Source organism: Anser cygnoides, chromosome 1 (assembly GCF_040182565.1).
Source record: "Anser cygnoides isolate HZ-2024a breed goose chromosome 1, Taihu_goose_T2T_genome, whole genome shotgun sequence".
Classification (NCBI taxonomy): domain Eukaryota; kingdom Metazoa; phylum Chordata; class Aves; order Anseriformes; family Anatidae; genus Anser; species Anser cygnoides.
Genome location: NC_089873.1, coordinates 130,089,382 through 130,114,020, shown reverse-complemented (window position 1 = coordinate 130,114,020; position 24,639 = coordinate 130,089,382). Strand labels below are relative to the sequence as shown.

General features: G+C 38.6%; 1 protein-coding gene across 3 annotated transcripts; it reads left to right on the top strand.

The window, feature by feature from the left end:
* The first annotated feature begins 1,992 nt into the window (after window positions 1-1,992).
* TXLNG (taxilin gamma) lies at window positions 1,993-24,639 on the top strand. 3 transcript variants are annotated; one of them, XM_066981480.1, is made up of 10 exons: window positions 1,993-2,356; window positions 9,308-9,620; window positions 10,327-10,418; window positions 13,630-13,800; window positions 14,526-14,720; window positions 16,144-16,263; window positions 17,337-17,411; window positions 19,549-19,641; window positions 20,171-20,266; window positions 21,322-24,639. In XM_066981480.1, the coding sequence occupies exons 1-10, from the start codon at window positions 2,213-2,215 to the stop codon at window positions 21,640-21,642; spliced, it is 1,620 nt and encodes a 539-aa protein (XP_066837581.1). In that variant the 5' UTR covers window positions 1,993-2,212; the 3' UTR covers window positions 21,643-24,639. The 3 variants fall into 3 exon arrangements, with proteins under 3 accessions (XP_066837581.1, XP_047922656.2, XP_013039432.3); XM_048066699.2 differs by lacking the exon at window positions 1,993-2,356 and adding an exon at window positions 2,541-2,899; XM_013183978.3 differs by lacking the exon at window positions 1,993-2,356 and adding an exon at window positions 7,265-7,528.

Here is a 24,639-nt window from a genome sequence, read left to right as displayed (position 1 = left end):
GTTTGTTTGTTTTTTTCCTTCTGTTTCCCTCCTCTGTTTTCATTTTCGATTGGTCATTTTGTGTAAAGTAATGCTGGAAGAATTTTGTTTTCTATCCAGTACCAGGGAGAAAGTATTCAAAAAAAAAAAAAAACCTGGTAGCCCATGGTTTCTTGAAAAAAATTATAAAAGCAATCATGACATTTTTACTTACAATAAAAACAATCCTGAGAAAAAGGACACAATGAAATTTGGTGCTGCATTTCAATAGTTGTCTCCCTGTTTTACATGTTGTAACAATGCTCGAAAAAAAAAATACTACCTTTATTTCATAGTTTCTCAATTGTCATTGATAAGATTTTTAAGCATCTAGTTCTAGTTATCATCTTACAACATTCTTACTGATTTTTTAAAACAAATATTGAAACAACTCATTTTTCACCAAGTTGCCTAGGAGTCCCCAACAAAATGAAAGCAATGAAGTAGTTGAGAGGTGTTAAACTGACTTCATGAAGTCAGACTACCCATACGTACAGTAACAACCACATAACTTTGTTGTAGTTAGTAATATTATATTTAAAAATATATATATTGAAAGTTGATGACTAAAGATTTTTACAAATTGATACTTGATTATATCCTAAAAATAAATAAAAATAAAATAAAAAAACACACGATTTTCTTGGCTGCTCCTAGTATATAGTCTATACCCGCTCATCCCTCATACGAGCAATCTCCAGGAATGCTGTGAACAGGACATAAGTGCAAACGTGTCCTCATCCTCTTGTGAATATTTGCATTTACTTGTAAGACTGGAATACTAATTTCAAGTACTTTTGATATGCACTTTTCTGTTAAGTGAATTTTTGAAAAAAAAAAAAAAAAGTTTACCAAAACACATGAAGAGACATCAGAAGAGAACGGTAAGCATAAGAGAAAATATTGAATGTAGTTATTTAGTTCATTTTCACATTTGTATTCTTCAGAGGGCAATAACACAGCAAGCAATCTTGGCATCTGAGATCTGTGACTGAGTTTGGAAGCTGGAAGTTCAAAATGATTAAAATTGTCACTGTCACTGTATCAGCAGAAAAAAAAACCTGCCAGTTCCTGTGTGAAAAGAATTACTGCTGAAAATATACACTCCAACATCCTGCATTTTTTCAAGAAAACTTTGTTCTACTTGATGGAATGGGCTCCCTCACCATGCTTCTGCTGCCTGACACATGCTAACTTCTTTGTCACCCAAGTTGATTGAAACAGGCCTTGGAATGAATTTTCTGACAGTAAAGGCTTACAGCCAACAGGAACTCTGTGGTTCTTGATTCTGTTCTCTCCCAAACTATCTCATCTTTATAGTTAAGTCCTCCTTCTATTCCAAAAAGCGCCTTTCTGGTGAAGGTGAAGGAGGGAGCGAGACTGATGTTTTGTTATGTATATACTTTCAAACAATGCTTGGGAGAAATTAAAAGTAATACTAAAGCCATAGTCAAGGGTTGGATGGACAAGGGTTGTCCTGGCACGGAGAGGAGCACCTCAGCAGGGACCTCTTGCTAGTCTCAAATGGAACGGGTGTGGGGGAGAAATATTAAACCATCAAAAGTCTGCAATGCGAAAGAAGGGTCCCATTCTTTCTTTTTCCAAGAATTGTAACAGTATTATGCGTGTTTGTAAAAGAAGTCGTCTTATTTTGGGGGAAAAAAAAAAAAAAAAAAAACAACAAAAAAACCCTCCATCTAAAGATCAGGATAGACGCCAAAAACGTATTTATTTATTTATTATCTTGAAATCAGCAGTTGGATAGGTCTGGTGAGCACAGGTTTAGGATGTAAGGACAAAGCAATTTAAGCAGAGATGACTTTACTTAAGGCAACCTGCCTCCCGAAGCCCACAAGGCCCTGGGCGACCTCTCCCCCCGGGCTGCTCGCCACCCCCCCCCCCTCCTCGCCCCACAGCCGCCCCCCGCCCGCCGCGGCGTGCGAGCAGGCCCCGCGGCAGCGCCGCCGCGCCTACATCTCCCGGCACGCCCCGCGGCACTCCGTCAGCCTCGAGCACGGCGGCGCCGCGAAGATCACGCTGGGAAGCGTAGTCCGCTCCTCCTTCCCCTCCCACGTGAGGCGCGGAGCGGCGCGCTGATTGGCCGCCGAAAGCAGAAAAGGGCGGGCCGACGGGGAAGGGGACAGCTTCCGGTGTGCGGCGGCCGGGCCGCTTGTTTGGATGCTGCCGTCACATCATGGCGACGCGCGGAGCCGAGGCGGCGCGGGGAGGCGGCAGCGGCGGCGGCAGCGGGGCGGCGGAGGCGGCACGGAGCCGGCGCCACAGCCAGGGCCGGGGCGGCGACGAGGAAGAGGAGGCGGCGGCGGCCGGCACCCCTGAGGTGAGGGCAGCGCGAAGCCGGAGCCCGGAGCCCTCCCCCAGTCCCTCCGCGCTGCGCGGCCGGCGGTTGTGGGGGGGGGGGGGGGAAGGCGGGGCCTGCCCCGGGCACGCGGCGGCCGTTGGGGGCCGTTGGGGGCGCGAGGCGGCCGTTGGGGGCACGTGGCGGTTACCGGCGTCGTGCCGGCGTTCGGCCCCGAGCCCCGCCGTCAGGGGGCCGGGTTCAGCCCGGGGAGCCAGCTCTCCCCGCGCGGCGTTTAACGGCTTTTAACGTGTTTTTTTCCCCCTTTCCCGGTACGCGGGGGTTCGGGGCTCGGCCGCCCCGCTCCTTCCAGAAGGGTTCAGGGGACGGCCGGGGAGCTGCCGGGGTTGGGGTGAGGAGGAAGTGAAACCTCGTTGCGGGAAGTGATTCGCGCCGCGTTCAGTGTGCTCCTCATTAGCACCTGTCTCGGACGCCCGCGTTTAGAAGGGCCGGTGGGGTGTGCAGCGCCGCGGGCCCTGCCTGCGAGTGCGCTGGACGTTTCCGCCTGAGCACCGGGTTCTTTCGGTGAGATTTTTGCTAGAACGACAGGAAGCGTTTTCTAGTGTTCTGTGATAAAACAGCGCTTTCAGAGCACTGAAAGGAAAGATACAAACCCAGCCTCTTCTTTCCTTGAGGTCGTTTGAGGTAAATTAAAAAGCTATTTTTTAAAAGCATGAGTCTTCTGTGTTGCAAGGCCACGGGAAAATGTAAGAAGCACAGAAATGCTACAAAAAAAAAAAAAGGCAAGGACCACAGGTAGTAGCCATATGAAAATGCAGCTGTCTGAACCACTATTAAAGACTAAAATGTGAGGCCAACAGTGTTAATAACAAAATACTTCTGACATTTTAAAGATGAAATACGGGCTTTCAAGTGAGTTGTTTCTCAATCTTCCTTCTGCTCTGTTGGGACACCTAGCCTTGCGATGCCTTGGGACTAACAATGAGCAAATACCGAAGACGCCTCACTCTGGTCTTTTGAAAGCAGATAAAGGAGCACTCAGAACGTTGCTTTTAGTGCGATGGCAGAACAGGGTGAAATACTTGTGAGACCAGAAGGTCGTTTCAAACAGCTAAGATCTCAGATCTTTGGGGAAGCCACCTCAAAAGGCCTCAGGTTTTCAGAAAGGTATGATTAGGCTGCATGGTCACTTAGGTCAGTGAGCGCGCTATATGGAAGTATGGCATGAAGAAATAAACTTAATAAACTAGTCGTGTGGTTACAAACACCTGAATTACTGTTGCTAGACCGGTGGATGAAGGTCCACCTGCTATAAAATTGAAACTCAAATTTTATGGCATCCCAAAATACTAATTTTTATGAAGGAGATGGATAAAGTTGGAACCCAGAATGACTTTAAGCTGACTTTTAATCGTAATACAGTTATATTAAAAATATTTTTCTTGAGTATCTATGCCAAGGAAAAATCCATTACATATGTGTTCTTTAGAACCAAGTTTTCCTGTTAGCAGACAAAAGTAAATTGGTGGGACGTGGGAAGCCTAAAATTTGTTCCAGTCTATAAACCTTTAAGATAAAGATGACATATGATGCATTTGCTCTTTCTAAAGCTTCTAGAATTTTTTTCATGTATAAACAGTACTGAAGGCTAAGGCTGTAAAAGCAGCTTTATAAACATAAACCAACCACTACTATGGGGAGTGTAGGAAATGCTTTTAATAGATTAATATTTTAAGGGTAATTTAGGGTAATTTAAAGATTAGGAATATTTAGGAGAAATTGGAAGTTGGGGTAGGTACTAATTATCTTTTATTAAAAGGCACAGAGAGGTACCTCATTTTCAGGTGGAGAGGAGAAGATTGAGAATGTGTATGTGCACAGTAAGTGTATGGCTTGTGTGGGAAGCGTAAGGTACAGGCACTTCAGTACACATAATATCAACACTATGCACAGTGTAGTTTTAGATAAAACTTTTTGTTAGAGACTTTTTTGGGTAGTAAACAACAAAAAAAATGTGACTGGCTTGCCATGGTAGGTAGGATAGACTCTGTGTAGGTGTTCCTGTGTAGCGCATGTTGCTGAAGCAGTACTGTTTGACGTAGAAGAATGTTGGATTAAGCTCTTGTGATCATGGGCAGTTTCATAAATAGGGTGCCTGTCTTTGTGCTCTCACCTCTTAGGCATGAAGTATGGTAGAGTTGTTCTGATGTGCGCCTTTTTGATCAAGGTACGAGTTGAGAGAACAGAGCAGACTACTGACCTAAAACTTCAGGGTGAACAGGAGTGATGTTACCAGTAATTTTCCTACAGGCATCCTCAAACCATTTGGTCTGTAACTCTGAAATAGATTAAAGGTGATGTGCTTATGCAGAAATGTCAGTGTCTTGTAACAGCTGGATTCGCTGCTAGGTATGTAGCAAGCATCTTACTTCTTAATGGTTGAATTCTAAGTTTTGGTAAGTAACTCTTGTGATCTTGTGTTACAAAGTGCCACACGGTGCAAAATGTTCTTGGTTGAGTCACCATCCCTGGAGGTCTTCAAAAGACGTTTAGATGTAGAGCTTAATGATATAGTTTAGTGGAGGACTGGTTAGTGTTAGGTCAGAGGTTGGACTCGGTGATCTTGGAGGTCTCTTCCAACCTAGATGATTCTGTCATTCTGTGATGTCCCTTAATGAAAGTCTTTCTAGGTATGTTATCTAATTCTGGTCTGTCAAATTTTAAGCCACACATCGCTAAATCTGTCTGGAAGCTAAGAGACCGTGGCAGCAGCTGAAAAAGGTAGCAGCGATTTCAGTAGATAGTCTTTGGTGGGGTGATTTTATTGTGTTTTTATTCAGTCAGTACTGAATCAGCACTGTTACACAATGTGCTGTTGGAAGTGCTCTGTTCTGGCTGGAACGTTGAATGAGAAGTTCACTTGTCTGATTAGCACATGTTTGGGGGGGAAAAATAAAAGGTAGTATTTTGGGTTGTTCTGTCTGTCTCAGTAGGGGGGCAATTTCAGTGGTACTGGTACAGTGCAGTGTAATGTTTTCATTGTGGCATTTATTATTGTTATGCTTCAACATGAAGATTGATACAAAGCAAATCTGAAATTATCTGGTGCTTTAAGACTATGCTTTTAATATCTGAAGTGACAGCTCAGAACACTAATGCAGAAAATTCTTTGTTAATCATGATCAGGAGGTCATCTAGCTATTATTGTTTGTGGCCCCTGTCAGGCGATAGCAGACTTGTCAGTGCTTAAAATAAAGGCTCTCCAATCTAGGTTAAACACATTAGAGTTTTAATATGTTGTCCCACTACCTGTCTGTCCTACCAGGATGTATGGGTGACAACTTGAGGGAATTGAACTTTTTTTTTGTTATCCTTATATGTAATCAGGTTGTTTTAGCTGCTGGTAGAACCTTTTATCTGACTACAGTATTCTAGCCTGTGGTCACCTATTTCTAATTATATTTAAGACAGGAAAATTGGATGCTTTACAAAAACTGTGTACTGCCACATGTGTTTTAGTTTTGGAGGGAACAGGCTTGCATGTCACTAAGCTTAAATTTGCTCCATATTCATTGGAAAACCAGGAAACCAAAAGAAGGATGAGAAGTTCTATTTAAAAAAATCTTTTTTTTCTGCTATTGTTGTCACTTTCAAATATATTTGAAATGTGCAAGGCACGTGTACACAAACCTTGATCATCAATTCAGTAAGCTGATGGATGATTTCTCCATTCTCTGCCAAACTTTGGAGGATGAGACTGATCTAAAAATCCTTTTTTTTTTTGACCAAGGAATTGAGAAATACTGGAGTTGAGAAATGATTATTGTCAGTAAGGAATCAAAAAGCTCTGCCAAATTACCAAGGTGGCAGTGTTCACTGGGGGAAAGTTCCAGGTGCTCAGGAATGCACATAGTAATTGCTGGCTCTGAAATAACAGGTATTTAAGATATGATGACAGTTTGCTAGTAGGGGGTGGGCATTTCTCAATCACTGATCACATCTGTGCCCCTGCCAGTTGTCCGATTTTCCCCAGAAAGGGCAGGCTTTTTGCAGATGAAAATAGCTGCTGAAAATCTTGGGGTTGCCTAAATTTGAAGCGATGCATCTTGTGCGTGTCTTCTTGCTGACAGTGCTCCAGATCCGCAGTGGTCTGTGTTCCCTACGCACCTGTGGTTAGGATATACGGTATTTTGGGCTTGGTTCCTTGCGCTCTGGCTCTGATCAAACTGCCTTTTTTTAGTCTCTCTCGTGTCTTGGCATCTCTCCAAACATCGTGCTAGCTCTTCTGTTGGGTTGGCAGAATTGCCTATTGCTGTGCAGTGAACTGGGCTGAGGTACTGGTCTGGCTACGAAATTTGTTAGGGCAAGTTGTGTGAACCTCGTTGCCAGCACAAGGGAGAGGTGCCGTGGGGCAGGGGAATGAGAAACGATAGCAGAAGCGCTGCTCCTGTTCAGCCTGCAACTGCAGCTGGTCAGGCCTCCTCAGCTGCCTACTGCACTTCCTACCAATTTTGTGCTCGACTTGCAGAGAGAAAACCTTGAGTCTGCTTATGGGTTTCAGAAAGTCCCAAACCAGAGGCTTGGAGCTTAAGGCAGGCTTTCCCTACCTTTCACCGGGCTTCTCAGGCACAAGAACCTGAATTGGAAGTTTCTGTCCTATGTAAAAGAAAAAAACTGCAAGTGTCGGCTGGTGTGATGGTTCTGCAGTTCTACCTTGGGGTCATGTTGTGCTCAGTTGCCTCTGATCTTTCTGGTCTCTTCGATCTAATGTGAGCCCTACAGTACTCAGTATTCAGCTTCAGCAAGAATTGTGTTTTGTAGAGAAGATCCGTGCCATAATTTCAACCATTGGTATGTACAAAAAGTTGAAACGAGCAATAGAGTTTTATCTCTTGTCCTGTTTTAGGAAGAAGCTCTTGGTTGCTAAACTCGGAGCAGTGAGCCTTTCCGATGGAAGCCTTGCAGCTTAAGACAATCTAAGGAAAAATTACAAATTTTACAGCTTGAAGAGAAAATCAACTGTTATGTGTTGGGACTGATCATTTGTTGCAACAGTTCTCTTACTGCATTACCTTCAGAGCCATTCATCAAGTACATGGCCTGGCATGACTGCAGAAAGATTAAAAACTGCAGTGAGCTTGTTTGTCCATAAAGGAGATGCATCATTTCAACACTTACAAAGAGCAGTGCGAAGTAAAAATCTTCTTTGATAAGCAAAAAGTTGTTCCTTAATGTCTACGTAGAGTATTTGCATAACAAAGCTCACTGTCCTTCCTGAAAGGTGTTGTGTTAATTCCACCTTCAGGAGGAGTCTGCCTTGAGCTAAGCTCTAAAGCTGGGGACTTGCTTTGAGCATAGAGAGCAACTAAGCTCTTGTGTATATTTTTAACAATATTAATGCGTGTTTGTGTAATGATTTTAAATCTACCAAGCATGCTAAAGAACTAGGGAGTTGAACTATTGCTCAAAATATTATTGTTATTGTTGGCTGTGTTCCTTTGATGTTCGCTAATTTCTTTTCAAGAGGAAAATGGTCCATCTGTGTAGAATATACAGCCCAATGTAAACTCCTCCTTTTACAAATTAGCACATTTTTAATAGTGAAATATCTGAATTGTTCTGTGCTTAAACAGCATCACTCAGCATATAAACGAGCCTTGTTTTTATAACTATTTCGGCTGTAACTTTTTAAGGAAATTTACTTTCAGTTCACTGAATAAACCGATGAGAATGATCACTTTACTTTGGCAGTGAAGTGACTTCAACTCTGCTTATCATACTTAAGCTATGTATGCACTTTGTAAAGTAGGATTGCAAATGGACAGCAAAAAATATCTGGTTGCTTCCAAGTACTTCCCTGAGTCCTGACCCCTGTATTTTTAAAAAAAATAAAACTCTGAAATGATTCTAGAGATTAAGAATGCTGTTCTTATGATTAAGGAAGGATTCTGGTGTTGCTTTATAAGTTTTATGGAGATATCAGCATGTATTCCGCTCCCAAATATGCATGTATCACTGCAGTGTTAAAACAATGGGTGATGTTTAGCTTTTTGGTTAAATAATTGCTTCTGTATTTAAGAAATCTCCCAAGACAATTCTGTTTAATTGGGCAGAAGTAATGTATTGCTTAAAAAAACCTACAAAACGTAGGTAGTAGACCTCCGAATCTGAAGCCAGTGAATATTCATGTTTTTCTGGGATGATTTAATGGAGGTAAATTGTAATATTTTGAAAATAGGTGTCTTCCTGGTCTTGTTTATCACTCTTGTGAAAAAGTTTTTCTCCAAACGTAAATTGACAATCATGTTTGGCATTCTGGTTGAAGTAGTTTGAGCTCTTATCCTTGTATGTTATTGAAACAATATATTTCTATGGGTTTCTTTAGGTTTCCTAGCACCATATGCTTTTCACTTTTTCTTCTGCTTTGGCTCCTGAGTTATCTGAAAACCAAAGTCTTTCAGTTCTCTGAAACTAGTACGTAATAAAGCTGTCCTTAATCACAACACGTCCTTGTTTAAAATTGTAGATCCTATTTTTCATTTTACAGTATATAGTATTTCCTATATTTAGTGTTGATTTTGTGAGATAATGCTTTTTAAACTATGATGGAGGAATATTTTAAGATTGGGTAATTTAACAACTGAGATGAAATCAAATTAGTTTCAGAGCCTAAAGAGCAGATTTCCATGTGAATTTTCAATTTCTAGTATGTAAATATTTTTGCAGTGACGAGGTATTGAAATTATGTAATAGAAATTAATATTTTGGGCTCTTGTGTGTTGCTTTCTTCATCGCTTCTTAGGCTTATGCACTTTACATTTTATTTGTATACCTGTCTTGACAACGGTGAGCATCATCTTGATCAATGTGAATAAAGGTGGAATTTTACTTTTTTTCCATACTAAAGAAGGATGGAAGTTTTCATTTTCAATTCGGTTGCTTGACATCTGCTTTTTCCTTTCCCTTCTGAAGTTGGTTATTGGTGCAATGGAAGAAGCTGGATCTCAGGAGATGGGAATGAATAACCAGGATCAGGTGGTGAACAGCAAATGCAATGAATCGTCTGATGCAGCATTGCAGCATACTGAGTCCAACTGTGATGGCCTGGAAAACGCGGGCACACTGGAAGAAGCTGAGTACATCACAAAGAACAGAAAGCGCCTAGGGTCCTTGTGCTGCTCTCAGGAGTCTCGTGAGGAGACTCCTGGGAGAGAAGAAGCCCGTACTGATCCACCTGATGGCCAGCAAGATCCAGAGAGTGAAAAACACAAAGAGAAAACTTTAGGTGTGTTCTTCTTGGCATTCTGACTCTCAAAATTTAAATGGCTTTAATTTCAAAGACAGGCTTTAGTATTTTCATAAAATAGCTATGCGTTTTCTCTTAGGTCTCACATTTATTTTGTAGCCAGAACTTCTCAGAATATTCTGTTAAAGGTAACAAAATATGTACTTTTTGTGTAAGGAAGGTCGGTTCTTAATATGTATCATAGAATCCTTCTGCTGATAATGCTATTTTTATAGCAGCCTTAAAAAAAAAAAGGTCAGTACTAATAAGCTTTTTAAACTTTCTGATTGTTGGATTCGTTGTTAAATTTGTGACTGTGGTGGTCAGTGCTGATATTTAAATTCCAAAAGGTATGTTTAAAGGCATTTGTGTGAATATCTTTTATCTTTGAATATCTTTTTATCTTTTTGAATATCTTTGTTTCAAGTTTTTCTTTTCTATTATAAATCATAAAACAAAAATGTTAGTGTGGTTTTAAGGTTAAAGTAACTTTTGCTATCCAAGTTGTTTAATGGCATATAGCCAAAACAAATGGTTCCTATTGTGATGACTTCCCAATTGTCACTTGTTACATATTATGCAGCTATCAAACCAGAGAACAACTTAGAAGCATGAGGAATTAGTGATTTATATTTGCTTTCTAAAGGCAGGGTGGCTTTTCTGATACATTTTTTTCTCAGTATGGTTGTCTTCCTTTTTTTCATAGGAAAAGAAGTGCTATTATTAATGCAAGCCTTGAACACGCTTTCTACTCCAGAGGAAAAGTTGGCAGCTTTGTGCAAAAAGTATGCTGATCTGGTAAGTAATTTGTAAAGATAGCAAGAGTTATTCATGTGTTAATACTAACAGTGGAATGTAAGAACTTCTAATACAGGACAGTTAACATTTCTGAATGTTTCACAGTGTTGGTAGGAAAATTAAAATGAACACACAGACTTATTACAAATATTGCTTCAGCCAAACTTGTGTGTAGTCTTTTCATGTCTACATGACTGCCTAAATCTAAAGAAAAATTGGATTATGATACCTTTTTGTTAACCTAGTACTGAAGCATAACATTAGGATTAACAGAAAAGCTAAGTTTCTTTTGAAAGTAAATGTTTTCCTAGCTCCTGTCTGTTGACAGTGCTTTTGTGCTAGCATTTTATAACTTATGTGCTTTAGGGTAATGGGAAAGAACATACTGTGTTTTTTTGAAAAAAATCAGTTATGCTTAACTCTTTAGTGCTTGGGGATGGAGTTGGAAAGATGTAGTTTTAATCTTCCTTTGTGATTTGCAGTGATACAAAGGAATGCATTAGGAAAGTATGTATTTCTTCAGCAACAGACCAAAAAGGCAAAACATGAGCAGTTATTGATCATGGAGTGCATTCCCACCCCAAGTAGCAGAAAGGACAATATATTCTCTAAATTAATTGGTGGCAAAATCGGCTCATAAGTTTCAGTGTGTGTCTGTAAATGAAAATACTTCACTTGTTCATCTTGAGACAGGGACAGACAAGAATGGAAATACTGTGTATGTGTTTTCCCACCATATTTAGATATAAAATGAAAGCAAAAGTAAATAGATAACTGAATAGCTTGAAAAAGCCAAGGATTGCCTTCTCTTGTTGTCTGGTATGTTATGTATGGGAATGTTTCTAAAAATGACATAATGGCTGTGCAAGATGGCCTAAATCTTCTAAAATTAATTTTTCTTTTGAGATTAGCGATGTTTCTAGAGCTTAGAGAATGAGCTAGTACCTAGTCTTTTTAGTCACACAGCCAGTAATAACTATTTAGCTTAGTTTTGTTTTTGCAGCTCCGGAGTCCTCCTTGGAGGTCTGTTGATATTTTTTGCTTTGTTTCCTTGCTCTCACATGCATGCTCTTGTTCACATGAGTGAATTTCCTTTGAAACCAACAGCTTCTCTAAGAAACCGCTTTCATTTAAATGAGAAACAATAGTTCCATACTGCAACTCAAGGATGGGAAGCCCACATAAAAATGATACTGTGAGAGAAAATGCAGTAAATGAGTTCGATCTTATGAACAATTGCTTGCGCATGTGGTGCCTTTTCAGGCAGCTCCTATGTCAAGTCAGTGATGAAGATGGTGGCCTATGTGAGGAGCTAGGTTAGGGTGAGTTCCTTAATTCTGCAGAAAGAAAAGAGTCTGCTCCATCTTCACTTCTTGATTTATGTTGTTGAAGGAAAGAGTTCAAACCACTTGAGGAAGTGCCACACTAAATGAATAGTAATTTCCTTCCAGAAGTTCGGCAATCAGGAGAGACCTGTTCACATTTTGATTTTTTTCCCCTTCCTGTAGAGGATCCATAGTCTACTGGTCTGTTGTTAGAATTACAATCCTAGAAAACCAGTTGCTCTCCCTGTGATGCTCAGAATTGCTGGGAAGTTGGGTGGGAGTTCGTGCAGGAATGAGAGTAGCTTAGTTTTAGTACTTGGAGGTAATCTGTTCCCCTTAGGTTCAGTTTGATCTGGTTATGCTCCTCGTAGGATGCATTCTTTTCTCCATGGTTATGGTGGTGAACCACTGGCATAGGTGTCAAATTTAATGCCAGCAAAGGTTTGAACTGTTTATGACAGTGCACCTACAATGCTTGTTTTCTTTTTTTAAAGATTCATCATCTTTAAAGCTCACTGTCAGGTTTTTCAGTGGTGTCTCATGAAAAGGACTGTACAATAAAGGTAGGAATGCCACTCTCCTGGCAAAAGATCTTCCACAATTTTTTTTCCTATTTTGGAATCTATCAGGAGATCAGTTTGTGATGCAGGAAGGTTTGCATCCTTGGTGATATGTCTCCCACTGGCATACTTTTACAGGCCTGACGTTTCATAGGTATGCAGACAGCACAGCCACTTGAAGTGTTTTTTCTGGCCACCCAAGAAAAGGGCTTTTCATGTTTGGGTATCAGAATGTTTCCTTAAGGTTCCTTTACTCCAAACCGGATGAGATACAAATTTGATTTACTGTTGTCAAGGAGGTCCTTAACTTTTTTTTAACTTATTATTTCTTCTGTGCTTTAGAATTATTTTGAGCTCTTTCAGAAAACCATCATTGTATTCTTGTGTCACGATGATGTTCCTGGTTGCCAGCCAGCCTTTTCCTGTGGTGTCCGGAGGCTGAGGCACTAATAAGGAGCAGTACTACACTTAACATTGTTACCACCTGTACAATAGATCAGACTCTAATGTGGTTTCTTGGGGAGCCCAAAAATCAAATGCAGTGGAACACATTCACAACTAGGTATTACTGCAAGAAACTCCTCAATTCACTGGATGTTCATACAATAGATTTTGAAGTCTGCACTGATAAAAAGTTTAGCACTATTAGCTACCATCTAAATTGTCTAAAGGAAATGGATTCAATATTTTATTTCAAATGGTTGAGACTACAGATTGCTTAAGTCACCATTAAGCCTGGGCTGTGCAGCTTTAATAATATTTGACATGATTTGTGTCAGGGCTGCTGGTTGTATCTGTTTCTGAAGTAACTTACCATTTTACAAACTTGTGTAGCCTACTGCCTCCTTCAGTAGGAGCTCCTGATGATAAATCTGCACAGTTTTGTGGGGTTTTCTTTTTGACAGTAAAGAGAGCTGCTGGATAAATGATTTTGTGTAACATACAGATAAGAGTGGAAACAATTGTGACTTGCTGAAATGCCAGTCTCAGTTGGATTTTAATTGCCCCATCCTTCTTTCTCAGGCCTAGTCCTACCCCTGTAACTGAATTCAAGCTGATAGCCCATGGTCAACAGGTCTGCGGTCCCTGTCCTCAGTGACAAATATTTGTCGTGTTGGAATGTGTGTATTTTCTTCTATGCTTACATACTTAGAATTTTATGGAAGATGATGGGAGCTTCTTTTAAGTTCAGTGTAAGGGGTCAAATAATTGTTTGATTTCTTTGTTTTCATCTGGAATGTCTAAATGCTTGTTCGGCCTGCTAGTGTAGATGCATAAAGATAGTCTTGGCTATATTTATTTCATAAATATACTCTCTAATGTTAGTTGGAGGAGAGCCGGAATGTTCAAAAGCAGATGAAGATACTGCAGAAAAAGCAAGCACAAGTTGTGAAGGAGAAAGTCCACTTGCAGAGTGAGCACAGCAAGGCCATTTTGGCACGCAGCAAACTGGAATCTCTCTGTCGGGAGCTTCAGCGTCATAACAAGACTTTAAAGGTTAGTTTATTGACATAAATCACAGTGCTGGGGGAGGTGGTTTGAATTCCTGGTTATTGATTATTGCTTAAAATCAGGGCTGCTGACTTCATATATTATTATGTCCCATGTCTGTGTTAGAAAAATCTTTAGATAGTGAGTAATGTATGGTGTAAGTGTGCCTGATTTTCGAGGTAAAGAACATGGGGATACTTAAATGAGCTAAAACTTTTTCCTCAGACTGGTTCATAGATCGTGTTACTTGCTGTGTGTGGTCTTGCCATATTTATTTCTGGGAACAGTAATGATGACTGCTGGAAAAAAAATAGCACAAGTGAAATAACAGCAGCATGAAATGGCAGTGTATCAAAAAAGGCTTATTTATGTTAGAATGCAGTTGCTAGGAGTGAGATGGAAGAGCCATGAGATTCTTATCTGTAATTAGTGTAGGAAAGTACGTTATATTATCAATTCTGGTTTTAACATCTGGGTAATTCTTACTCTTGCATAGGTAATCATGTAGTATCTTAAAACGCCAGTGGAATTGGTAATAACAAAATTCTCTAAAAGTTTTGGAACTTTATATAGGTAGATCAGTATGATGTTACAATTGTGGCTTACATTAACTCTAGCATTTTAGAACTTTAAACTGCACAGAAGTGAATTATTACCTGACTCAAATAGGAAAAAGGTACCTGGTCTGTCTGTCTTGAACATCATTACTTTCTCATACTGTCTAATAAAAGGAAGAAAACATGCAGCAAGCACGTGAAGAAGAAGAGAGGCGAAAAGAAGCAACCGCACACTTCCAGATTACACTGAATGAAATTCAGGCTCAACTGGAACAGCATGATATACATAATGCCAAGCTCCGTCAGGAGAATATTGAACTTGGGGAAAAACTGAAGAAGCTCATTGAGCAGTACGCGTTGCGAGAAGAGGTACTTAATTTATGCTTCTGATGGGAGTCTCTTAGTTCTTTGACTGTAAGGATCAGATAATTATTTAAAGGGAGGAAAAAAAATTAGTACTTCGTGTTCATCATATATGTGATCTAAAACATTTTGTTCTTGACTACCTTGAAAAATTATGCAGTTGTTTGGCCTATTATCTGCCTTTTTTTCCATGGTTTTGCATCCATATATTTAAGATGCATTAAAAAAACCTTACACAGTGAAAGTGGTCAAATAAGTTGTCCAGAGGCAACTTGTGGAATCCTTGTCCTTGGAAGTATTCACAACTCAATTGGGCAAGGTGTGAACAACCTGATTACTTTGAAGTTGACCCTGCTTTCAGTGGGCATTTGGACTAAATTACTTCCAAAGGTTATTTCCAACATACATATGCATTAATACTTGAAGTTCTTCTAAAGTATAATTTCACTTTATAATGTGAGAGGATATAAGTTGTTCTCTTGTTTTGGTTCATCAAGATCTTGTTTTTGTTTGAGCTACTTTGTAGCTCTTGTTGGTATTCAAACATCGTAAGCTATCATGTTTTCAGAGTATATATGGAGTGGTATTAGGGAAATGACTATTTTAGGGCTGAGTTAGCTTTTAATAGTGTGGGAGCTACCCAGTCTAAGTTAAAGTAGTGTGGAAACTCAAGGTTGGCCTGTTCTTGTCAGAGAGAACTAAGTTTCGAGGTGTTCTGTAGTTTGGGAGGAAAAAAACAAACAGGCAGCATTGCTAGTTGGCATAGGAGGTTTGGAATATGGCTGCTTTTTTTATCTGGATTAGTGAGAAAGTTCACTGTATACTATGGTTCTCCACCTTCTGTGATCGTGGAATATTTGTATATACAATGAGATAATTTGGGGAAAAGGTAGGAAGTTGCCTTGTGCTACTTTATGTTTAGAAGTAAGACTGCATGCTTGTTAATTGATTTGTGAAGTATCATGAGCCTATGTTTAGAAGTAAGACTGCATGCTTGTTAATTGATTTGTGAAGTATCATGAGCCAAATGATTTGCAAACTTTGCTTGTTTGGAGTTTTTTTAATTTATGAAGACTAGAGGTTTTACGAGTAACATTCGAAGTACTTAAAGGGTTAGAGGTAGATCCACCAGCTTTAAGAGAGGATGTAGGCTACTTGTTACAGGATTTCTGAAAACACCTAGTGTGAAGTGACATACAGTATTCTACCAATTTAATAAAATATGCTTCTAACCAAGGTTTCCATTAAAGACAAAAAAAAAGTGTAGCTATAATGGAGAAAAAGAGCATGTAAAACAGTTTTTTACTGCTTTTTCTTTCTGCATGAAACTTCTCAAGAATATGCGTTCCCCAACCCATACACAAAAACTTACCTTAACTGACCTGTGCACGGTTTATCTTTGACCAATACGATTTTTTTTGTTGTTTAGCATATTGATAAAGTGTTCAAACATAAAGAACTGCAGCAGCAACTGGTGGATGCCAAACTACAACAAACTACCCAACTTATTAAAGAAGCAGAGGAAAAACATCAGCGAGAAAGGGAGTTTGTAAGTGAATTCAAATTCATGTTAAAAGAACTAACAACCCACTGAAGCACACTTTTCATGATTTAAAATAAATACAGCAGACAGAAAACTAAGGGGAGTGTATTTTGAAAGTTAGGATAGTTTTTCAACGTCAGGACTGAGATGTAAGCTTTGCATGAATGATGCGTACAGCATGTGTCCGTATACACAGGCAAATAGTGTTACTGTTTACATTTACTCAGCAAACATTCTGGATATCACTTGGAGTTTTTTTAGATTGGGAGAAGTGTTGAGGTTAAACACCAAAGGTACTTTCTTGCTGTTGTGTGGTTGTAACTTCTGGTGTTATGCTATAGCAAGTAACAAAATAAACTGTAGGCTCACAGAATAAAGCATGTGCTTTTCTGAACTGCCTGTCCCCAAAACTGTCTGTTTCATTTGTGTGTTGGTAATCAGCAGTTCACTTGCAGTCTTTCAAGAAATCAGTTTTCAATTAAAAATAGTAGAAGTGTTTTCTTCTTAATGGAGCTGTAACTTACAGGAAAAGCAAGACTTCTTGCCTAGATAATCTCAAAATGGTCATCCGGTATTGAACTAGAACATCTAGTGTTAAGTTATTAAAAAATTTTGGAATCCTAAGCTGATGAAAATTTATTCAAAGATGAATCTACAAAAATGGTCACAAATTGAATCAAAATTGGTTTGAACCAATCTATAAAGGTAATATTAATGACTAGAGAAACAGAGGTCGAAAATAAATTACAAGAGTTATGAAACACTTACAAATTACATATAGCGCATCAATGAACTACTTGTATAATTTTAGCAGTTCGAAGTTGATACCAAAATAGAAACGTAATTGAATCACGTACCAACTAAAAAGAGTCTCAATAAAATTGTCTGTATGTCAGCACATGCTTTAAATAGTATATATCAAAGTACAGTGTAGTGATAATAATTTCAAAAAAGTCATGTGAGGAAAATGTTGTGTGAATGGCCTGTCACTGATGTTAACTTTTGTTCACTTTTTATCATAGATTAAATTTTTTATGCTATTCTTATGAGTATTTTTCTGTGTTTTCTGTGTTTTCTAGCTTCTAAAAGAAGCTACTGAGTCCAGACACAAGTGTGAACAGATGAAGCAACAGGAAGCTCAGCTCAAGCAGCAGGTACTTTTTGAAATGGAATGCCCTTCAATAACAGTTTTTCCAAAATGAAAATGTGGCTAGTGAAATGTAACATAACTTGTAAAAAAAAAAATGCATGTTATCATTCATTGGATACGCGAAGTACTTGTCACAAAAAAACATTGTTTTTTAATTAAATCTTTAATTTTCAGCAAGTAACTCCTCAATAGTGTTGTATGAAGCATAAATAGTAGAGACTTGACATTTAGTAGTTGCTATTTAAGACCTCTGGAGAGTTCTGTTAATTGGAAGGTGCTAAACATTGAATTGCTAGAGTTGCTATCCTCTTAAATTCACAGCAATAACATTAGAAAGCGTATTGGTTCTTTTTTTTTCCCATTCCTTGCCTGCTTTGAAGCTGTTCTTTCTTTCAAAGGTATTTTATCCTCTTTATAGCTGTTCAGGACGAGAAAGACCCTTACGCCTCTTTCTATAAAGAATTGGGTGTGATTTTAAAAGTGTAGGTTTTAAAATTTGTTTCTTACTGTTTCTATCCCATCCTTTTGTAGGGGAATGGGAGCAAGAAGTGTTTTGTTTATCCTTGTAGTTACTGAGACTTTGTAACCTAAATCTAAGTGTCCACAAAAAAAAACATACTGTCTTCAAATTGTTTTCTTGCTGTAAACACTACAGCCAAATCCTCTCTGAGTGGAGAGATGGTCTCCAGTTTTTGTGCTGCTGTTCTGGATCACCTGCAGTCATTGGCCACATGTGAGCTCAGCACATAAGGCAAAGGGAAATGGTAGGTTAAGCTAACATTGTAACAGCTGAGAAGCAGCAGCTATTACTTTCACTGTATGCCTGTTATTGCTTCAGTTTTGAGTTTTGTATTAAGTCTCCTTGAAAGCTGTTTCGTGCCCCTTTTTCATACTTAACTCTACCTAATTCTTTTCCCAGCTTTCCAAACAGTCACGTTTAAAGTGTATGCATGTAGTTAAGAGTAGTTGTACATGCACATCTTCACTAAAAATTGGACTCATTTAAAGTCCAGATTCTTCCAAATACTTTTTTGCTGTTTGTCCAAAAAGGTTTTCTACCACATGTAGTCTTTTATGTTTTGTCTTCAAATTAGTTATCTTCTGTTGAAAATCCCAATGCCTATTTTTATAGTAACAATGGGTATATCTGTGCTTTCCTGTGGCCAGTAGATTTTTTTTGAATTCAGGTGGAAGTTCAGTCACAGTAATGGCAGAGTCGTAATCTGACAGCTAACTCTTCTTATGAAAACTTTTCTTATGAAATTTCATCTTCTTTTAGAGGAAAATGCAGTATCTGTGTTGTGAATTGTCCTGCAATCCTTGATGTAAGCATTGAAAGAACTGATTACTTTTTGAGATTGGGTAAAAAGTTCCTAGTAAATTGTCTTGGCGTTTCAAACCATTGTATTCTCAGAACATTGTATTACACACTGATTATAAAGCATAAACCTAAAAATAACTTACGTTTTAAGACCTTTTTTTGGAAAATGATGCTTCAATACATTTTGCTGTTCTGATGACTGACCTTGTGGTGCAGGGCAAGAAACTTTTCTGTAACTGAATATTAATACTCTTCGTTCATTAAAACTGGGGCTTTTCAACGTTGAATGAATTCCTTGTTGATATTCACTTCCCATAATTTTTGCTCACTAGCTGAATTTTATATGCTGTGAATGTATATTTTGAATTCCGGGTTTGATGATGTTTATTTTATCCCAGCCTTGGTTGTTAGCTTTGACTGGTTAAGGTGGAAAAGTAGAATTCTCTCGTAGTAGTATTTATTCTTTTGTGCTGAGTTTCCTCTGTATTAAAGTCCACAGCTTTTTTTTCAGTGGGGAGACAAAAATGGTAGTGATGACTAAATACAGTGACTTCCAACATTTTTATTAATAGTTATATCCTTTTCTTTAGAATGTATTACTGTTCTATTAAAACGGGTTGCTCTCCTTTCATATATAATTTGAATAGCGTGTTTTCAGTCAAGCTCTCCACACTCCTCAGATGAAAATTGCGGGATAGTATGGAGAAGATTAAACGTAGTTCATCTTCTATATTGTTTCATTTTTCCCTTGTACCTTAATGGATATTTTTGTATTCATGTACAGCTGTTCAAATTAACGTTCCTGCTCTTTTACCAACAGCTTTCTCTTTACATGGACAAATTTGAGGAATTCCAGACTACCATGGCAAAAAGCAATGAACTCTTTACAACCTTCAGGCAAGAAATGGAGAAGGTACTTTTAGGATTACTTAGAGCATCATTTTATATATATATATATATATATATATATAAAAACGCATGCTGTTAGTAGGATGCATTTTGTATCTTATAATAGTGTTCGCCTTCTGAAAATGTGTTATTTTGACGCTTCTTTTGGATCTTGAGATAGGAAATAGGATTTGTCATATTGTGGAAGAGAAGTGCTTTTTTAAATTGACATATCTAAATCCTGATGTCAATGTTTTATCAATGGCATATAACACGTTTGGTTCTCTTCTGTTGTGGTTATGTTTTAAAACTTATTTTCTTGTAGAATTTTAATAGTTGTTCCTGAAGGTTGGTAATTTATTTCTTTTATGAATCAGTCTTGTTTTCTTTGAGGGCAGGCTTGGTACTTGTGGAGTTGATTTTGAGCAGAAAGATTCTTCTGTAAAATAATCTGTTCAAACTGGACTTCAAAAGTAACGTTATAGGTCAAATTATTAACGTATACCTATCTGTTATAAAGCAAGCCACATAAGTCTTCCTTTCGTCTTTTGTAGATGACAAAGAAGATTAAGAAACTGGAAAAGGAAACTATAGTCTGGCGTACAAAATGGGAAAACAACAACAAGGCTCTTCTTCAAATGGCTGAAGAGGTAATTATTTCTATCTTTTAAGCAGCTGTACAGCTAAACTAGAGTCTGCACTCTGGAGAACTTCACACAGTGTTTTGATTACGGATGACTGGTGGTAAGAGATGGTAGCCTCTTCTTGGACTGTCTCCATTGTATTTTCTGCTGTGTGATGGTACTGTTCTCCCCCAGCATGGAAAATGAGTTTAGGTTTAGGTAGCGGCTTTTCATGACCAGAAGAACCTCAGCCTTATCTTTCCTTGCTCAGTTTGCCCACAATTAGTCAGATACTGTGTATGAAATCATGCAAGTTGAATGAATTGACCGTTTTAAAATATGCTATGCAAAATTCAATTAGTGCTGCAACAGAGACCTTTTTTAAATATACAAGACCCACATGAAGGAAATAACCTGTGGGTAACGAAACACTTGCTTCCATGCATTGCTGCTTCTTTTGAGGTCATGAGGTGCTATTACTTTATTGCAGTCCAGCAGAAGAGCTAAAACAGTTTTCACATGGGCTGTAAGCATACAGTTCTGAGTTGCTCTCCTACATTTCCGAACTTCTAGTTCAATTATATTTATGATCTTGCTAAACTATATTGGGACATCCCTAATTTTCCTATAGGTTCTGCTATAGCACTGCTTATCTTTACCTGTTTAAAGAGCTAATTGAAGAGCCATGAATACATTACCTTCTGACCTGTTTTGCTGCTGAATTGTAGATTTCCCAGTTATACTCCCTTCTGCTCCCTCTAGTTGCCTTTATTTGTGTAGTGATTCACTGCTCTATGGGACTTCATAATCACCATTTCTGGTGATACTCAGCCCTCACAATTAGCATTATGGAGTTACCTGGTTCTCGCTGTTAAGTTTCTAAAGGTGTCTGTTGCCAGTCTTAGACAAACCGTCTGAAGTGCAGTGTCAAGTAAGTATTCTGAGCAAGGATTTGACCTACTGGATTAATTAACACTTAATTTCCAGGATTAAATAATGGTGATTCTTTTCATTAATTTAGGAAAACAAACAAACAAAAAACAGTGGCATCCTGAAACTTCTGTTTGTTTTTTGTCCCTCAGAAAACAGTAAGAGATAAAGAATACAAAGGCTTTCAAATAAAACTGGAGCGTTTGGAGAAGCTATGCAGGGCCCTTCAGACAGAAAGGAATGAGCTGAATGAGAAGGTGGAGATCCTTAAGGAGCAGGTTTCTCTCAGAGAAGCAGATGTGGATCTAGCTGTGCAGGTGTTGCAGTCCTGCACGCTCAATTCCCACGAGGAGCTGGAAAGTCCCACTGACACGGAACCAGGAATCCAGCCCAGTGTTGAATCACAAGCGGCAAATCGTTCTGAAAAGACTGTCTCAACAAGTCCTGTTCCTGGCACTGAATCTGTAGACTAAAATGAAGTGTAAACACTGTATTGAGAGATATATTTTGTGTATAACTTTCTCTGTTGGTGGTAACTATTGGTTTTGTGGTGAAAATTTTCTTACTTTTTCTACCATATCTGTATTTTCTTAGAACTACTGGACTTATGTGGTACAGGAAGCTGCATAGCAGCTTTAAATAGCTTAAACTATAAATTTTCCACAACTGTGTTGCACATCTGCCTCATTTTTTAAAAGAAAATATTTTTCCATAAAAGGATGCATGTGCATTTCCTCCCCACAACACAAATCACTGTCATTGAAGACTGTGTACAGACGTAACATCGTTAGGGGGAAAATAGTGACAGCTTGTCACTTCTTTTGGTTTAAAGAACAGCATTCTGGTTTTGTTCATTGAGTTGGCACTCAATATACTAAAAGTTACCAAGTTTTTCAGTAAGTTTATCTACACGAGGATGTCTAATGGCCAGTAAAAATGTCAGCTTTCCCCTCTAGTATGTTTTCATGTATATGAAAAGCTAAAGGTCCAGAATATAGTAAAAATGTATGTTTAAGGGGTTTTATGTACTTTGTGGTATGGAAAAACAACAGCTTTGAAATACGTTGATTTGCAGCTGGTGAAACAGGGTGTACAACTTCTTTGCAGACTTCTCAGGGTTGTGTTGTAAAAGTTATTTGGGACTAGTAGCCCTACCTGTGAGGATGCTAAATAGAAATGTGTCAGGAAACGTACAGCAGTGTTACGGAGTGGAATTTTGCAGTTGGGTCGTGTCCTGTTACACAGACATTGGTCACGTTCTTCCCTCTTAGCTGCGGTGTGTCCATAACATGATTATGCTGCCTAGAGAAATCACATGTTGTCGAGACACATCTGTGGATTATCTGAAGGGCTGGGAAAAAAACATTTACTGCCTGAGGTGTAGCAGACACAAGCCTCTAGCATATAGGCTTTTAGTAGCCGTATATGCAATGTATGTAAGTATTAGTTAAAGTATGTACTTGTTTAAATTGGACATGTAGAGTCAGATACTTCTCCTGAAGTGTACAACGTTCAATATCTTGCACGCTCAACCTTGAAGCTGTACCAGTTGGCAGAGTGCCTTCCCAGTTAGGTTATCTGTAAAGTTGGTACTTCAGATTCTTACAGTAACATGCCACAAGCAAAGCACCCTTGTTAACCTTAAGCCATGTAGGCTTTTCCTTTTAAAAAAAAGTCATATCCATATTTTGACTTTATTCTGAGAAACTGGGACCAACTTTTTTTGGCAAGGCAATGTGTGAAATAATTACAAGTTACCCTTAACTTTAGTTCATATGTATTTACTTTCTAGTTTTGGTTGCTGTCATTTTAAGGAATATGAAAATGTGTAGCCTTTTCTGGTACTTAAAGTTCTTTGCACTTACTTGGGAGGGGATTTCTGAATCAAGCACATCTCAATGAGCTTCCCACCCTCATTGCCCTTGACAGTTTAGTGGCTAAATTACTTGAATGTTCAGGCTGCACTGAGCTCCTGATCCTTTTCCTGTAGTGATGTACATTGAAATAATGTAGCTGTCTCTTAAAGAGAGTAAGGTTATGTAAGGCCTGATAAATGTGTTGTAGCTCATACCACTGAGAGGAACTGTGTGAAACTGACATTTCTTTAATGGTGGAGCAGTTGGGAGGCTGGCCATTTTTCTCCTAGATTTGTGCAAGTTTTGTGTTTGTGGTCCAAGCACAATGCAGGAATGAAAGAAGGTAGCAGTGAGCAGTCAGTCAAGGAAGACTCAGAGCTTTGAAGTGTTAATCATGCTAACCATATGGCCTAAAAGTACTAGAAAGTATTTCAGACTTGTGATTTAAATGACTTGCTTTGTAGAATCAATCTGTTTAAAAAAAAATAGTTGTTGCAAGAACTGGTTTTCAGCTAACACTAAGCACGAAATAATTTTCCTGAGGGAAAGTGAAAAAACTTTGTATCTGATTCATCATACCCTTGGCAAGGTAGGACATGAAGTTTTCTATTTTTATGATTTATTATTTGGACATTTGTATCTAATGATTCTTTTGATAGTGCTTGTTCTATATGGGGGCAAGAGCGAATTTTGGACCCTGCTGCAAGAATATTTTAAAGGGCTTTTAGAGACCTGACAGATGTATAGAACAGCAATATAATTATATTTGTTACTGACTTAATTTGTAAATGAAGCAGAATGCCCCAAGTGAGAGGCTTTAAAAATGGGGATATCTCTTTCTCTTTCCTACCCTTAACATTCCCATATCGCATCAACTTTTCATCTGGCCAAGGTGAGCTATACTTCGCTTCCTGAAACCAGTCAGTACCTTTTCATGCATTGCTTTAAAGAGTGTTGTTTTAAATAAGAAATAACACCCCCATACAAATTTTTATCAAGGGATAAGCTCAGCACTCTAACTGATCTGCCATACAGCAGGCTATCGCACTGCCAGTCTGCAGCCAAATTGGCTCCAGTAAGGTTTTTAAGTGAACTTGTATTAATGCCTTTCTTCCACTACCATAAACTGTTTAATCAGGGCTGTAAGCTGATGTAGCCTGAAATAAGTACGTCTAATTGTCAGAACTCTGGGGCTTGATTGACAGTTTCACCATGATTAAGCTGCGAAAAAGCTGAATTATACGTGATGCAAGACCCGAGTATGTGTATACATACACAGGTAAGTTAGGGCTGTATCTAATGTTTTGTCCTTCCTTTCATTACACTTACACCTGGTTACGTTACAGTTCAATTCTCAGGTGTTGCAGAAAATCTACCTCTTTGGACTGTAGATGGAAATAACTGTGAAAAAAGTGATGCAGAAATCTAGTTTGTGCTAAACACACTGCTTTATTTTTACAACCCATGTCTGCTTTCATGAGGAAAAAATGATAAATGAACAGGCAGTCTTTGTTTTGCTTTTCAAAAACATTTTGTAGAGATTTTTCACTAATGTGAATCTGAAATTTTATCTACTCAATTCTGTATAGATTAAGTAAATAAGTATGCTTAATA